Source organism: Neolamprologus brichardi, chromosome 15, assembly GCF_056152115.1.
Source record: "Neolamprologus brichardi isolate AB-2024 chromosome 15, ASM5615211v1, whole genome shotgun sequence".
Taxonomy (NCBI): Eukaryota; Metazoa; Chordata; class Actinopteri; order Cichliformes; family Cichlidae; genus Neolamprologus; species Neolamprologus brichardi.
In genome coordinates, this window is record NC_142118.1 from 25,517,409 (window position 1) to 25,534,513 (window position 17,105).

The 17,105-nt window shown below is 38.7% G+C and overlaps 1 protein-coding gene and 1 pseudogene across 1 annotated transcript; both read left to right on the top strand.

Annotated features, from left to right (window-relative positions):
* The window catches only part of LOC102782143 (NACHT, LRR and PYD domains-containing protein 3-like), a 305,914-nt pseudogene that overhangs the window by 116,323 nt on the left and 172,486 nt on the right, over positions 1 to 17,105 (top strand).
* On the top strand, positions 1,083 to 11,075 carry LOC148098523 (uncharacterized). Its single transcript, XM_087852432.1, has 10 exons — positions 1,083 to 1,228; positions 1,321 to 1,411; positions 1,522 to 1,942; positions 2,242 to 2,410; positions 2,504 to 2,721; positions 3,846 to 3,917; positions 5,880 to 6,046; positions 6,151 to 6,402; positions 6,646 to 8,490; positions 11,007 to 11,075. The coding sequence occupies exons 1-10, from the start codon at positions 1,098 to 1,100 to the stop codon at positions 11,073 to 11,075; spliced, it is 3,435 nt and encodes a 1,144-aa protein (XP_087708558.1). The 5' UTR covers positions 1,083 to 1,097.

The following is a 17,105-nucleotide window of genomic DNA, read 5'->3' on the forward strand; positions in this document are numbered from 1 at the left end:
CTTACGAGTGAGAGGGGAATTGTTGTTTTTTGGGTGGTTTTTTTTGCCAAATTACAAATGCAATATATGCTAAAAAGGAATTCTAGGTTCAAAATTGAACCTCATTTTATAATATAAGAAATACATTTAAACGAGTGATAATTCGCACTAACAACATCCCCAAAGGAAGATATGCAAATTATGTTAGTTAAGTTACATGTAAAATTCCAAACGGGTAATCCTCCATTCCAAGTTCAGATATACACTATTGGTAAGAAATCACATGATCAAAGCAGAGGGCATGATGGGTTGGAAGATCTGAATGCTAAGATCCCCGTAGGTTATATGCAGAGCTGTTAGTGTTTCAGTTGAAGATTGTGGAATTGCATAGAGGTAAGTTGGGATAAAATTCACTAAGTCCTTCCAACTGTAAGATCCCAATCCCTAATCTCTTTTGTGACATTTAAATACTAAAATTCCAACTATTAAATATAAATCACTAATGTTTAAAAGATTTTAATTTCCCTGTTTCCCATTATTCTTATTTCGTTTTTTTATATTTCCATCCTAATTCCTATGCGAATTGTGAAATATTGTCACAGTCAAGAAAGAAGTGAGTAATAAAATGTTTTTATTTTGTTCATACTTTTATACCTTGTAGCACCACACATTAAGACCTATGAAATTGTCTGTTAGCACCCATTGAATTTATTTTAATCGTACTATCTGCGTATCATTTTTTAGACTTCATCTGCCTGCTAGGCAGATTATTTTTGTCAAATAAAAAAGGAACATAGCCCTACAGTAAATAAGTACGCATACAGAAATCAGCACATAGAGACATTGACCCTTGAAATTCTTTAAGAACACATATCTGCGATGCTTCCAAATCTTAAAAAACCGTCCATTTAAAAGGGAGTTCTTCCTTCCCACTGCCATCAAAATGCCACCAAACTCCTGATTCCAATTCAAAGTGGTAGGCTTTTTATATATATCAAGGTTTACTTATATTTCTCTTCTTATTTTTCAAGTATTGGGACGTATACTCCTAAATTTGAAGACTTGTGGGCAAAAAATTAATTAGGCTGTTCTGATGTGTATTCTTCTCTACAGGAAAAATGCCACGTCAGATGACAGAATGCCCAATATGCTCTGTTCCATATGTTGCAGTTGGGCAGCATTTAAAAAAATACCACCATGTTGTAAACAAAGAAGAATTTCATTTACTGCTAAATTACTGCTCTACAGTGTAAGTCACTGTCATACAGTATATGACAAAAAAATGCAACAATTTAAAGTGGTAGTTGTAGTTACATTTGTCAAACTGGATGTGATATGCAGTTACAGGGGCAGGCTGGACTGTCCAGTATGTAAAGCTAAAAGCCGTATAAGACTGGACAAGCACTTGGAAAATGTCCACTGTGAGATTGAGGTTAGTGTTTTGTATAGCTTACATTTTATTGTTAAATTAGAATGCATTCTTATGTGACATGTTTCACTAACTTTCTCAAACATTGCTGTTCTATTGTTATACCCTTTCAGAAATCAGATCAGAAGAAAGTAATGAGGACAGCGAAACGATTGGCTAATCTGAAAGCCCTCAAAGCTCTCAGACGTTCAAATCCACAGCCTCCAATGGTGACCTCACTGGACATAGAGCAGCTGACTGAAAGCAGTGATCAAGAGGAGCGAAGTGATAGCAGTGATAGCAGTGAAGAATCTGCAGAGATTAGAGAAGAAAGCTCAGTCCATTCCCCTGTCAATCAGTCAGATGATGCTCAAGTCCAACATCAGACTTGCAAAAACTGCAAAGAACTGCATTTGAAACTACAACAACTGAAAAGTAAACTGAAAAGACTGAAATCCACTAAGGATAAACTGGGCCTCAAACCCCTCAACCCCCCAAAGCGCCAGAAATTTGAAAGACATAAACCTGACCCAACAGCCCGGCTTCCTAAATTTGGTATGAATTATTTAGCAAAAGTGTTTTTTGTTGTGTAGTGTAATGTGAATTTGGATAACTGGTTGTTCTATTTATTATTGTAGGCTCTATCTTAAAGTATAAAGTGCCTTGAGGCAAATGTTGTTGTGACTTGAATGGAATTTAATTGAATTCTATCGAGGAAGTTAAATCCTGCTAATTAGCAATATCTTGCTAATATCATTGTCAACCAATTCAATTAGAAGAATGTTTTCTGTACATCATCAGTTTGTCATGACACTTCTAATTGCTATGTTGTTACTACACTTTATTTTAAACAGAGAAAGTCCTGAATGCTTGGTTTCAGCACATTTGTGGAACAAGTAAAAGGGACGTTGAAAATGCCAAACAACGGGTCCATCATGTCCGTGCCTGGGCATATTTCATGTCTCACAATCAAGTCCCTGCAATGACGTTTGCATTTATGGACAACAGAGAAAGACTGACTGAGTACATTTTTACAAATATCTGTGATATTTTAGTCCAGTAATCTCAATAATACTAAAGTGATTACTGATTTGTGTTTGTTTGTGCCTTTTTTAGATGGACAACTTATCTGAATAAACATGCCGTGACAACCAAAAGGATTCGGATTGGAAATGTGAGGGCGTTCTTGAAATTTCTGATTGATGCACAACTGCCAGAGGTCAGAGCCTCCCGTAAGGATTTAAAGGGGACTTTATTTGCACTTCAGTCGGAGATGAAGAAGAGCAGAAGGGAGTTACAAACCCACAGGCAAGACATCCGGATCAAAAAATCACGTAAGATCCAACTTTACTACTTATTCATCACTGTCGTTACCTAGCATGTGTAATAAATACATCTGTATATAAATGTCACAATGTCATTACTGTGATTTAGTGAGGAAGGAGGACTCAAAATGTTATAATCTAAAGTATAAATTGTATACAAGTATATATTTTCTCTGCTGTATATACACAGTGGCATGCAAAAGTTTGTGCAGCCCTGATAATTTTCATGGTTTTTCTTTATGAATCATTGGTTGCTCGGATCAGCAATTTCACTTCAACATATCATATAGCGGACAAACAATGATATTTCAGAAGTACCACTGTATACAATGTACAAAATAGAAAGTAAACAGAAACTAGGAAATGCAGAGTTGTTAGGCTTCATTTTCTAGTTTCTGTTTACTTTCCTTTTTATCTACTTTCTACATGGGAAAACAGTCTGTCACCACAAGGAAACAGAGGCACACCATGGATACTTATTTGTATACAAAGGTCAGGAGGAAGGAAAGAAAGCAGGGGGAACCTACCACAGATGTAGACAACAAAATTGTCTACATCTGTGGTAGGTTGAAAGTGAGGGGTAAAAGTTCAACTAAACAACAGAAAATTGGCACCAAAAACAGGAGACGTGACCAGCAACTAACCAGTGGGAACACATAACTAAACATACAAATGCAGAAAGAAAAAACATAAAATATCTAAACAATAAGCAAACTAGTAATCAAATTAAAGATACCTAATGATAAAATGAACTATACAGTCAAAAAACACAAAGACTAAAATGGTCAAGGAAATGAGACTATCAAAATTTAGGATAGTGATATTTCCTTTTTTAACATGAATGTGTTATATTCAGTACTAAGCTTGGTAAACATGGAAAGTTTAGGAAGTAGGATAAATAAATTGAAAGGGTTAGTATTCTGGATTGGAAAGTAAGATTTAAGTTCAAAATGGCAATCCAATTCATTTTCATATACTGTGAGCACTGATTGCCAGTTCTTCTTTCTTACAAAATAATTTTTTGAAAAAAATTAGGTCTAAACTACAACCTGTTTTATATTTACATCATTGCGTGCAGCATGAATGAGCATGACTGGAGCTACAGGAACATAAAAACATTCTGTGTCTTTTAGAAATGCTTGTAGATCCTGTCCACATCACTGATTTTCTCAAGAAGGCCACCACACACATCCCTGAAGCACTTGGTAAGTGTTTAGTTCATTTCTCCATAAGGACAACTCTAATAACCCCAATAATATCTCTGTTAATGAGAATTCTTTTATAATATTTACTTACCAGCTGTAATCTGTATGTATATATAGTTCAGAATCTCAGATTTACAGAAATATATGACAGAACTTTTTGCTTTCAATTATAACAGACTGCTCATTTATAATCAGTTGTTGGACTTTTGATTTTTGTTCAAATATATAATACATATACAAACAGTAGCATTTGTGATGTTTATATAGGATTATATTAGGGGGAGTATACAGTGGGGCAAAAAAGTATTTAGTCAGCCACCGATTGTGCAAGTTCCCCCACTTAAAATGATGACAGAGGTCAGTAATTTGCACCAGAGGTACACTTCAACTGTGAGAGACAGAATGTGAAAAAAAAATCCATGAATTCACATGGTAGGATTTTTAAAGAATTTATTCGTAAATCAGGGTGGAAAATAAGTATTTGGTCACCTCAAACAAGGAAAATCCCTGGCTCTCACAGACCTGTAACGTCTTCTGTAAGAAGCTTTTCTGTCCCCCACTCGTTACCTGTATGAATGGCACCTGTTTGACCTCATCATCTGTATAAAAGACACCTGTCCACAGCCTCAACCAGTCAGACTCCAAACTCCGCCATGGCCAAGACCAAAGAGCTTTCGAAGGACACCAGGAAAAGAATTGTAGACCTGCACCAGACTGGGAAGAGTGAATCTACAATAGGCAAGCAGCTTGGTGTGAAAAAATCAACTGTGGGAGCAATCATCAGAAAATGGAAGACATACAAGACCACTGATAATCTCCCTCGATCTGGGGCTCCACGCAAGATCTCATCCCGTGGGGTCAAAATGATCATGAGAACGGTGAGCAAAGATCCCAGAACCACACGGGGGGACCTGGTGAATGACCTGCAGAGAGCTGGGACCAAAGTAACAAAGGTCACCATCAGTAACACACTACAACAGCAGGGAATCAAATCCCGCAGTGCCAGACGTGTTCCGCTGCTGAAGCCAGTGCATGTCCAGGCCCGTCTGAAGTTTGCCAGAGAGCACATGGATGATACAGCAGAGGATTGGGAGAATGTCATGTGGTCAGATGAAACCAAAGTAGAACTTTTTGGTATAAACTCAACTCGTCGTGTTTGGAGGAAGAAGAATACTGAGTTGCATCCCAAGAACACCATACCTACTGTGAAGCATGGGGGTGGAAACATCATGCTATGGGGCTGTTTTTCTGCCAAGGGGACAGGACGACTGATCCGTGTTAAGGACAGAATGAATGGGGCCAAGTATCGTGAGATTTTGAGCCAAAACCTCCTTCCATCAGTGAGAACTTTGAAGATGAAACGAGGCTGGGTCTTCCAACATGACAATGATCCAAAACACACCGCCCGGGCAACAAAGGAGTGGCTCCGTAAGAAGCATTTGAAAGTCCTGGAGTGGCCTAGCCAGTCTCCAGACCTCAACCCCATAGAAAATCTGTGGCGGGAGTTGAAAGTCCGTGTTGCTCGGCGACAGCCCCAAAACATCACTGCTCTTGAGAAGATCTGCATGGAGGAATGGGCCAAAATACCAGCTACTGTGTGTGCAAACCTGGTAAAGACCTATAGTAAACGTTTGACCTCTGTTATTGCCAACAAAGGTTATGTTACAAAGTATTGAGTTGTATTTTTGTTATTGACCAAATACTTATTTTCCACCCTGATTTACGAATAAATTCTTTACAAATCCTACCATGTGAATTCATGGATTTTTTTTTCACATTCTGTCTCTCACAGTTGAAGTGTACCTCTGGTGCAAATTACTGACCTCTGTCATCATTTTAAGTGGGGGAACTTGCACAATCGGTGGCTGACTAAATACTTTTTTGCCCCACTGTATAGCAATATAAGGGATATGCTCAACTATCCCTTGTGTCTTACCGTGCAACCTCTATGTTACTTAATAGTCGAGCTTGAGAAAAATCCCACAACTGAGAACCTAGACTGGTTCTATGGTCTTCTGGCTGGATTTGTCATCTGCACAACTGGACACAGAAGAGCCGTCATATCAAATATGACAGTTGAGGAAGTTGGCACTGCTGAAGCGGATGGTGATGGCCGGCGGATAATCAGAGTAAAGTCATTAAGAAATTATTTCTCTCCCTGATTAAAGATGTTTTCTTACCAGCGACATCAATGACTGTGTGCAATGTAATTTAGTTGCTGATTCTTTTACAGGTAAAAGAGCACAAGACCAAAGAAACATTTGGCCATGCACTTGTTCCCCTAACGAAAGACGAATACATATGGTTTCACCGCTTTGTGTACCACCGCCACAGATACCCTGGTGTATCATCACAATTGATTTTTGCCAACACCAATGGAGGGCCTTATTCTAAGATGCTGACATCATTTCAAGATGCATGGAGGAAGTTTGGTATCCCAGGAAAACCAACCTTCTCTATGATTAGGAGCAGCATCAGCACTTTTGTGAGTAGTTTCCACTTTATGGTGATTCAGTGTTTTTACCTTCCTATCCTCTTAGAGGGATGATATAAAACAGTCACCCTTCCTGGTTCTACTCCCAGTGTTTTAATGTTGGAAGGACATTTCTTTTTCTTTATATTGTCTTCTGTTGTACTTCTTTTTGTGGTTCTGTCCTTAGCTCTGCAAATCTTGAAAATGTCAAAAGTTAGTGCAATTAATAACATTATTTAATGTTTACATTTGTAGAGTGGGAGATTCTTGGGAACCCAAAGCAAGGTACAAGTCCACCGGATGATGTGCCATTCTGATGCAACTGCAGCAAGGTTTTATGAGGCAGATTTAAACTTTGACGAAGCCTTCAAGTGCCGCAACAATGCTGCAAAGGCACTTGCTGTGAACAATAGAACCAGAGACTCTGAGGAATCTACAACCTCAGAAGACAATAAAGATGTGTTGCAGAGAAAATATGCTGGACCGAAGAAAAGAAAGTCTAGTCAAAATGCCACAAGAGAAGAAATTGTGAAAAAGAAGACCAAACAGCACGCAAACACCATTGACACAGACAGCAGCAAAGATGAAAGTAACAATGAAGTCAGGAAAATCATTGACCCGGCAGCAGGAAACACATCTGGAAAACACCCACATAAACAGAGTGGCAGGGCAAGAGCAAAAGTGAGGGTACAAGAAGACACAACAGGTGATGAAGATATGTCAGAGATGGTGACTACAGAGAGTAGTGAAGGTGAAGATTATGATGATAACTGTGAACACATTGACCTTACAGCAGCAGGTACATTGGGAACCACCAAAGGTAAAGATAATGCTAAAGGAAAAGGAAAAGCCACAAAGGACACAGGACATTTCTATAGTCGTACTCAATTTCTTAAAAACAAGAATAAATGTTGGGAATCTCCTAAAATTATGTCAGAAAGAATTGCAATCCAAACACAAATACAAAAAGTTGTTAGACCAAAGGAAGCAACTGAGGGTGTGAACCAAACACAGACAGAGACAATAGATGAAGACAATGAAGCCTTGAGGCCAGAAAGTTTGAGTGAAAATGAAAGCAGTATGCAAACAGTAACTACAGATAATGAAGAAGACAAAGCTGAAGATGAAAATGGTCCCTTGTTGAACACAACTGACATAGACCAAGAAGTTTCCAGTGGACTAGTGAGAAAAACTACAAAAAAAATAAAAGGAATGAGCACAGAGGACATAGGCAGAGATAAACATGGACCACAGACAAAGACAACAACCGAGGGAAAATGCAATTTGAGATCAGAAGGAACAACAGAGGAAGGAATGACAACACAGACAGAGACTACAGATAAAGACAAAGCACTGAGAACAGAGGACAAAGACATAAAGGAACAGGGACCACAGATGGAGACCATGGGTAAAGAAAAAAACGATTTGAGAGCAGGAGTTACAACAGAGGAAGGAATGACAACACAGACAGAGACTACAGAAAAACAGAAAGGATTGAGCACAAATGACATAGCTGAAGATGAAAATGGGCAACACACAGTGACTACAGATAAAGACAAAGCACTGAGAACAGAGGACACAGACATAAAGGAACAGGGACCACAGATGGAGACCATGGGTAAAGAAAAAAATGATTTGAGAGCAGAAGGAACAACTGAAAACAAAGACACAGTTAGAGTAAAAGAAGATGGCCCTGGGACTAGCTATGAGTCTCCAGTGGCACACCCAAAAAAGAGGAAAAGGTCTCTAATGAAGAAAAGCTCTTTGGCGAAGTGTGATGAAAGCAAAGAAACAAAGCAAAAGGGCAACAAGCAAGAAAGAAAAAGACCAAAGAGCCTGACTGCAAGACAGTTGTTAAGTCCAAAGATGCTCAGAAGTCACAAGACTAAAGAGGCACCTAAAGATACCAACAAAAGACAAAAAGTCATACAAAGACTCAGAGAAGTTACAAGAAAAAATAAGAAAAAGAACAAAGGATTGAGCACAATTGACATAGCTGAAGATGAAAATGGGCAACATACAGCGACTACAGATAAAGACAAAGCACTCAGCACAGAGGACACAGACATAAAGGAACAGGGACCACAGATGGAGACCACGGTTAAAGAAAAAAATGATTTGAGAGCAGAAGGAACAACAGAGGAAGGAATGAGAACAGAGATAGAAACTACAGACAAAGACAAAGCACTGAGAACAGAGGACAAAGACATAAAGGAACAGGGACCACAGATGGAGACCATGGGTAAAGAAAAAAATGATTTGAGATCAGAAGGAACAACAGAGGAAGGAATGAGAACAGAGATAGAAACTACAGACAAAGACAAAGCACTGAGAACAGAGGACAAAGACATAAAGGAACAGGGACCACAGATGGAGACCATGGGTAAAGAAAAAAATGATTTGAGAGCAGAAGGAACAACAGAGGAAGGAATGAGAACAGAGATAGAAACTACAGACAAAGACAAAGCACTGAGAACAGAGGACAAAGACATAAAGGAACAGGGACCACAGATGGAGACCATGGGTAAAGAAAAAAATGATTTGAGAGCAGAAGGAACAACAGAGGAAGGAATGAGAACAGAGATAGAAACTACAGACAAAGACAAAGCACTGAGAACAGAGGACAAAGACATAAAGGAACAGGGACCACAGATGGAGACCATGGGTAAAGAAAAAAATGATTTGAGATCAGAAGGAACAACAGAGGAAGGAATGAGAACAGAGATAGAAACTACAGACAAAGACAAAGCACTGAGAACAGAGGACAAAGACATAAAGGAACAGGGACCACAGATGGAGACCATGGGTAAAGAAAAAAATGATTTGAGAGCAGAAGGAACAACTGAAAACAAAGACACAGTTAGAGTAAAAGAAGATGGCCCTGGGACTAGCTATGAGTCTCCAGTGGCACACCCAAAAAAGAGGAAAAGGTCTCTAATGAAGAAAAGCTCTTTGGCGAAGTGTGATGAAAGAAAAGAAACAAAGCAAAAGGGCAACAAGCAAGAAAGAAAAAGACCAAAGAGCCTGACTGCAAGACAGTTGTTAAGTCCAAAGATGCTCAGAAGTCACAAGACTAAAGAGGCACCTAAAGATACACACAAAAGACAAAAAGTCATACAAAGACTCAGGGAAGTTACAAGAAAAAATAAGGAAAAGAACAAAGGATTGAGCACAATTGACATAGCTGAAGATGAAAATGGGCAACATACAACGACTACAGATAAAGACAAAGCACTCAGCACAGAGGACACAGACATAAAGGAACAGGGACCACAGATGGAGACCACGGTTAAAGAAAAAAACGATTTGAGATCAGGAGATACAACAGAGGAAGGAATGAGAACACAATGACAACACAAGGAGGTCATGTCCAGAGTGAGAATGTGAATGTTAGATCCTGTTGATCTCAGAGTTCTTTGGTTTCAATTTTTGAATTATACTAAATTTTCAAGACCTTTGTGATCATGTGAGTTGTTTTGTTACTGATTTTACACAGTCGCTCTGTTTTTTTTTGTTTTTGTTCTTACATTTTACTCACTTTGATCATGCAAGTTTTTTTGTTAAGTTTAAGTATTGTTTTTATTTTTTTACCTCTAAAATAATAGTTGTTTAAAAAAAGACAAATATTGACATACATACGTTGTTTATAACAAATGCCAAATGGAGAAAAATAAAATCAATAAAGATTTTTCTGTTCAATTTGAAAATGATGTGTCTTTGTTCTACAATCATTAGTCATGGATTTCATTTCCAAGCTGTAATTCCAAATAACTCACATTTTATATAGGCATGATATGCAGATGTCATTAATAACATTAGCTGAATTAACACAAATAAAAGTCCTCACAAATTATACCTGATTACAATTAACAACATTGTGATGTGTTCAATGGTAAGCCCAATTACAGTTTCTTCTATCTAAATAACTAATTATTCAGTTTTTTTCAATCCAGTTTTGGCAATGGAATGTCTAATATTTTCATTTTTTTCCCCCATCCCATTTCCTAAATCAACCCATAGAAAAGAAATCTTAATCAATTATTGAAAGATATTAAGGTAATTTTTTTTTACTTTTTTCTGTATGCAGTGTGTTTTTAGAAATTGATCCCCCCCCCCAAAAAAAAACCAAAAAACAAAAAACAAAAAACAAAACAAAACAAAACAAAAACAACAGAAAAAGAACATCGACCATAGCAGGTGTGTTTTATTGTTTATTCTTTATGCGTTTGACTTCTCAGATTTATTGGTTTTAACTGATGCTGTAGATATTAAAAATTATTTGTGCTCCAATTAGTGGAAATGCAAATGTGAAGTGTTGTTCACAATAAATCTGTGAAGGTTCTCAGTAATTCAGGTCATCCTAGTTTAGGTCATCGTAGACCCCCTGGGGGTCACTCCTTTAGGACTTAAATCTGGGATTCTCCACCATTTCAAGACTCAAGAAGTTTATTGTCATTTCGTATGGTGTTACCCAGCCTGAAACGAAATACTGTTTCTCACCAGCCTCTACAGTGCAATAAGCAATAAGTTTGACCTTAGAACTGAAGAAGCTTCTTGGTAGAGAGGTGAAACATCAGCAAGCAACTTAATGAAATCCAGGCGCTTTTCCTTCCAAGCTCCTTAGAAAGCTCACAATGAAGCACCCTTTGGTCAACTCCAGAGCCAACAAGCTGAACATCCTGTAGAAGAACATTGTAGGTAAGAGCAGTTTCTCTTCTTAATACACTGATACTTTACACATTATAATAAATCCAATCATGTTTACATTTTATTCGTAGAAATGGATAACTTTCAGGTGCAGACGTGGATGTTTGGACAAATTGTTCATATAGATAATCCTCATTGCTGTTTTTGCGATCATTGCACTCTACGTGATTATTTTGCTCCTGCTGTATTTCAACAACTTCTCACGGCTAGCGGAGTGAGCTGTGTAGAGGAATAACTGAGGACCCAAAAGGCGAAAACAGAAAGTCCATGAGAAACGCAGGAGCTCAGGGAACAGTTCACTGATGGTTCAAGGGTTGACCCGTAGGCCATGAGCACAATAGTCCAAAAAGGTTCAGCTCAGGATGCCCACTGTGTGAAAAGCTGGTCCGGAGGCCGGCCGTGCAGAAGGCAATGGCAGTAATGACCTCGTTTCAGGAGTTGCCCTCAACAGCAATGAAATCCAGCCAGAGGCCATGTTGAGGTGCTTGACATGGATCAAACAGCAGTGTAGCAACCACAGGACCAGAAGAGGCTGGATTGGAAGACAGTGTCGCAACCACTGGACCAGACAAGGCTGGACCAGACGAGGTGGCGTAGCAGGCGAGGGCGATGGCTGGAGTGGTTCCTGAGACCTTCCAGCGGATGCAGAAGACAGCTGAGGTTATCCCTCGGACTCTCCAGCGGAGGCAGATGACTGGATGGGACCCTCCGACCCTCCAGCGGAGACAGACGCAGACCCAGTAAGTACAGGGACCTAAGGCAGACAAAGAGAGGAACCAGCAGTTGCAGGGACCTCTGGCAGATACAGAGCAGAACCAGCTGGTGCAGGGACCTCTGGCAAGCACAGAACAGAACCGGTAGCCTCTGGTATTGCTTACGCTGGCTGGAGCTGAGCAGCAAATTGGTTTGGCTCAGGTAGCAACAGCGGGATGGAGTCCTCAGGGAGCTGAAAGTGTTCACCAACAAACCCAGCAGAGGACGGAGGTGGAAGGTGAAGTAGTTGGCGCTGGTGTCTTAACCTCCAGGGGTCCAGAGTCGGCTGGTGGTTGGCACTCAGCCTCTGGGGAGGCCCTGGAGGGAGTTACTGTCTCTAACATGGCCAGCTTTGGAGAACCATTAAATGTTTTTATGAAGTGTTTTCCCTGCTTAAGATGAGTAGTTGAAGATGACGGCTGAACCAATGAGTGGCTGAGCTAAAGGCGACTGAGCACGTAACTGAGCTAGGGGCGACTGAGTGATGGACTGAACAGGAAGTTGAACTAAAGGCTTAGCTGCAGACTGGACTGATGACAAAAGACATGGCTGAGGTGCAGGCCCTGCTAATGGCTGAGCTAGCGGCAATACAGGAAACTTGGCTAGCAGCAACACAGGAGACTGAACTAAGGGCAACTGAGCTGAGCGTGACTGAACTGAGGGTGACTAAACAGGAGACTGAGCTAATGACTGAAGTAATTGTTGAGGTGAAAATGGAGCTGGTGGTAGAGTTGATGACCAAACTGCTGGCCGGGCAGCTAACAGAGCTTCAGGCCGGGCCAGGCTGCACATCCTCCACCAAGCTGACCAGGTGAGCGGTGAACGGGGTGAAGGCGAATGTTGTGGAGGATGTCCAGTCCGAGGGATGGCAAACGGGAGGGAGGCATAGCTGATCCTAATAAACGGGGAAGCAAAACTCAAAAATTTGACATAGGACACAGACTTTCAAAGTAAAAAAGGAAACATAACAGACATGGACTTGACTAGGGGATAAAGCTGACAAGTGGGACAAAAACTAGGGCTGGGTATCATCTATTTGATTCTGATTCACAATGTCCAAATCGATCGATTCGATTTAAATTTTTGCCTCAGACAGTCAGAAATATTAAAATTCTGATCACGTATCAGTACATTTCCATATTTTTATATCTATAAAAGAAAGCTGACACTTGCAAGACTTTATCAAAGGTGTAAGCATCACAGCAGATGCCTTTGTGTTAAAGTCACTGAGAATAAAACATAGAAAAACATGAAGGCGATTTTCCTGGCCTGGGATTTTATAGCAGATGACCTTAAAATATTCTGCAGTAGATCACAAATGAAAGAAAACAATTAATCAACATATAAACATGATGCTGCTGAAGTGAAATAGAGCAAAGTTACAGAGGTGTTATTAGAGACAAAACCAAGCATTTTGCAATTTTGCACAATTTTAAAAAGTTTAAATTTGTTCAGTAGCTGATTGAACAGCAGAAATTAGGCTCTCTTTTCGGAAGTAAGTAAAAGGGAAAGAAAAACAGCTTCTGACAGCGTTGTAAACAATGGCAAGCAAGTTAATAATGCAGAAAACTGAGATTTTTCGACGGGAAACTGTTTTTGAAGTACACACAGAGAGAGAGAGAGAGAGATAGATAGCTCTGCATGAAGTGTGATTTTTATTGTGGTGAAAGCAAAGCAGCAAAAATAAGATGAAATTTATGATGATGTTTATGTGAAGTAAAATTTGAAGCTTAGTTTGGATCTTCTTTTGCTGCTGGTTCAGTCAATATTGTTTGGAGAGATACAACCTGCAGCTTCAGAATCTATCACAAAAAGGGCGTAAACACAAAGCGCTGACCCACTGAAACATCAGAATCAGTGAACTGTCGGCTTTCAGCTCCGAGTGCTTCCGTGTCGTCGGGTGAGAAAGGAGACATCTCACTGATTCTGATCCGTCGGGGGCATGTGTGCAGAATCCGTGTACCTGCTCTAATTCACTGTTTTAGCTGTTTGGTGGTTGTTGAAATTTTGAGAGGTTTAACCTTAGATTATATTTAAAAATTGATTCAAGATTTTAATAAATCGATACAACATTATCTAAGCTAGAATCTATTTTAATCGATAAATCGATAATCAAAATCCTCCCCTAACAGCAATCATTAAACACAGAAAAAGACATCTAAGTGGTTGATGATTGAGCATGTGTATGACAAAAGAATTTTCCTTGAGATAAATTAAGTTCTTAATTAATGACTAACCTCGTATTGTGGATGGATTTTCTCAGTTGTTCTCCTGACTGAAGTTTGGTCCATTTACAGCATCCTGCCATGCGATTGCATTTGTTCCTTACCATCGGGAACCGTCATGTTAACTTTTATCGAGTGGAAAAAAAGATGGATGCCTGGATGTTAAACTTAATTATTACACCTGGTAGAGCAGCAACGCTGATCATTTTATTAAAGATTAAAGAATTTAGACAATTTTTGTGATTCCACAGTAATCGTTTGACTTTGGGACCTGCAGCATAGTTTGGGTCCAGCCTTAAAGACTGGATTCTGTTGTAATTATTTAATTTAATAATACATTCCAAGAACTGTTACCCTAAACAATGATTGCAAACTAGATCGTCTGATTGGCTGAAAAACCTGTTTCGTCATTAACTAGGGTGGGAGGAGCAATGATGTCAGAGTGTGATGAGAGTACAGCAAACTGGCAACGATTTATTTTATGGTAAGTCAATACAAATCCCTATTTTTTCATTTTTTATTACCCCAATCCCTCGTCCTCCCAATTATGTAATAAAAATAGCTAAACTTCCATAAATTTCATCCTTGTCACTAGACACTCCAGAATTATAATATAAATGACTAATGCTTTGAACATTGTGCTGATGTCCCCTGTATGACTGAGAAACATGCCACTCTATGTGCACCAAACATCTGAACTTAATTTAATGTATTTGTTTATATTTTATGTATTTGATTATATTTTATGTGTTTTTAAAAATAATTTCAACACGGGGGTCAATTGGATTCATTTTTATAGGTGGTTCAGTAAGTAGTAAAATTCTCTGATCCTGATTAATAATATATTTTATTATTACCGCTAATAATAATAATAATAATAATAATAATAATAGTAACATAGATAACACCTTTGTTTATGTGGACATTTGTACAGCACTTTATTTAATAGCACAGAATCAAAGTTTATTGATTTCATTTACAAGGTATAATTTCAAATTAAAAGATTCCTAATGGTAGCTGTGCAAATCTTATTGTATTAGTTACACATAAAATTTCTAATGGCTATTCCTATTTTCCAAGATCCAGTATCCTATAAAAGACAGCAGAATTCATTTGTCTAAATGCCTGAACAATCATTGTGAGCACAACAGCCAACTTTGGAGGAGTGGCGGTGGAAACAGGCTTGAATTAAGAGTCCATGTTGTTACCTTTTAGCAGAAGATGGAGAAGAGGGGTTTATTTGAATGCTGGTTCAATCAGAATTCCATCAATCCAAATGAATAACTTTTTAATTTTGTTCCCTTGATCTTTCGATACAGAACTACATTACATGAACCACATTTAATCTGACTGTTAATTTTTGCATGTATTGCTTTACAACATAGCACCACATCCCCTAAACCAGGTGGCTTCTTCACAAGAACAAGACAATGGAAAAAGAGGAGAATACTTCGGATCCCAGGGTCCGAGTGTATGCCTTGCATGTGAGAGGAAGATGGCGTTTTGAAATATTGGATGCAGTAAACAATGCACTGGAGTTACTGGAACAAAATGGAATTAGTGAGGTTGTTGCAGTTCTTCAGGGGTCTCAGTCTCAGAGCAATGATGTGCCAGCCACTGTAAGTTCCTGTAGTAACACAAAAAGTCATTAACAGTTGAAAAGTCTTTTCTTTAACTGTTAGTGTTAATCACCTACCTTATCTCCACATCGCATTGATCAGATGGAGATGCCTATCCCCTTGGTCTTTCACTGACATCAGTACCATCAGATTTTTTTTATTAAATTGCTACATACCTTTAGATGTTCAATAGCCAGATAGGAAATTAGCCACACTCTAAGTATAAGTATAAATTATAAATTATAAAAAACTATGCTATGTTCCTGCAATTGTTTCTTTCTTAACCTCCTATGACCCGAACTCTTCCATGGCATGCATTTTTAATTTCTCTTTGATATTTGGGCTGATTGGGACCTCATGAATGTAAAAACAAAAAATTACCAGATTTTTGTTTCTAAGAAAAATGAGAGCCACATATGAGGATATTCATTTAAAATTTTGATAGAACAGTGGCAGTATAATGTCCTCGTAAGTGGATATCAAGTGGGCTCCTTGTAGAGCAAAATTTAGTATTTTGGTCTAAATAACCCAAACTGTGATGTCCACATATTTGGACGCCAGAACCTAGGAGGTTAAGATTGATGCAGCTGATAAAGAGCCTCAGTCCAGCAATTATGATGTGCCCACCAATGTAAGTTATACAGAAACACGGCTATAAAGAAATGAAATATCAAATGAAAGTTACTGCAACAAATACTAAGAATCTCCTCTCTTCATTTATCTTTGCAGGCAGATGGTGTTGCTGATGGGAAAGGAAAATGACTGCCAATAAAGACACACAAACATAGCTACACACACACAAGCATGCATGCACCTGCACACATATGTTCATATACAACAATGTTCAGATAAAGTTCAATAAAGTTCTTGTTGTTCAATGGCAAAATCCTGTGTTTTCTTTCTCACACTGATGGAGGATGGGAAAAGTCAACACTCATGGTATTTAGAAAGAATATAATGCAAAGATTTGCAGCTGAATCATAACGTAAGGAGCAGCATTGTAATGTACTCCTTCTTATATAATATTATTTTAGACCTACTGACTACTCGAAGGACTTCAAATGCAAACTAAGAGTGTGAACAGACTCCTCCAACACACCCACTCTGATGCTGCTATTGATCACCTATGTGCAATATCTCAGTCTTTCCATGTTCCGTACAATATTTTTGGCTCATATGCAATATTTTGGTCTTATTGGGATCACCATCCCCACCTCAAATGACCATAGCCCCTCCTCCCTTATTTTATTTATTAGATTTTGCCCTTGTATACAGCCCCATGTTTCTGTTTCAATGTCTCCTACGCATGCACCATGTATATTACGCATATCCCATGTATATAGTTCACTCACACATATATGTATACATATATATTTATTTTTATTAATTTTTTCCCCTCATTGTATATTGT

Bases quoted from the DNA above. Each gene is read 5' to 3' on its own strand.
- LOC148098523 (XM_087852432.1), top strand. From the start codon at position 1,098: ATGCCACGTCAGATGACAGAATGCCCAATATGCTCTGTTCCATATGTT. The intron at 2,411-2,503 runs GTACATTTTTAC...TGCCTTTTTTAG, and splicing joins AACAGAGAAAGACTGACTGA to ATGGACAACTTATCTGAATA. The intron at 2,722-3,845 runs GTAAGATCCAAC...TGTGTCTTTTAG, and splicing joins CATCCGGATCAAAAAATCAC to AAATGCTTGTAGATCCTGTC.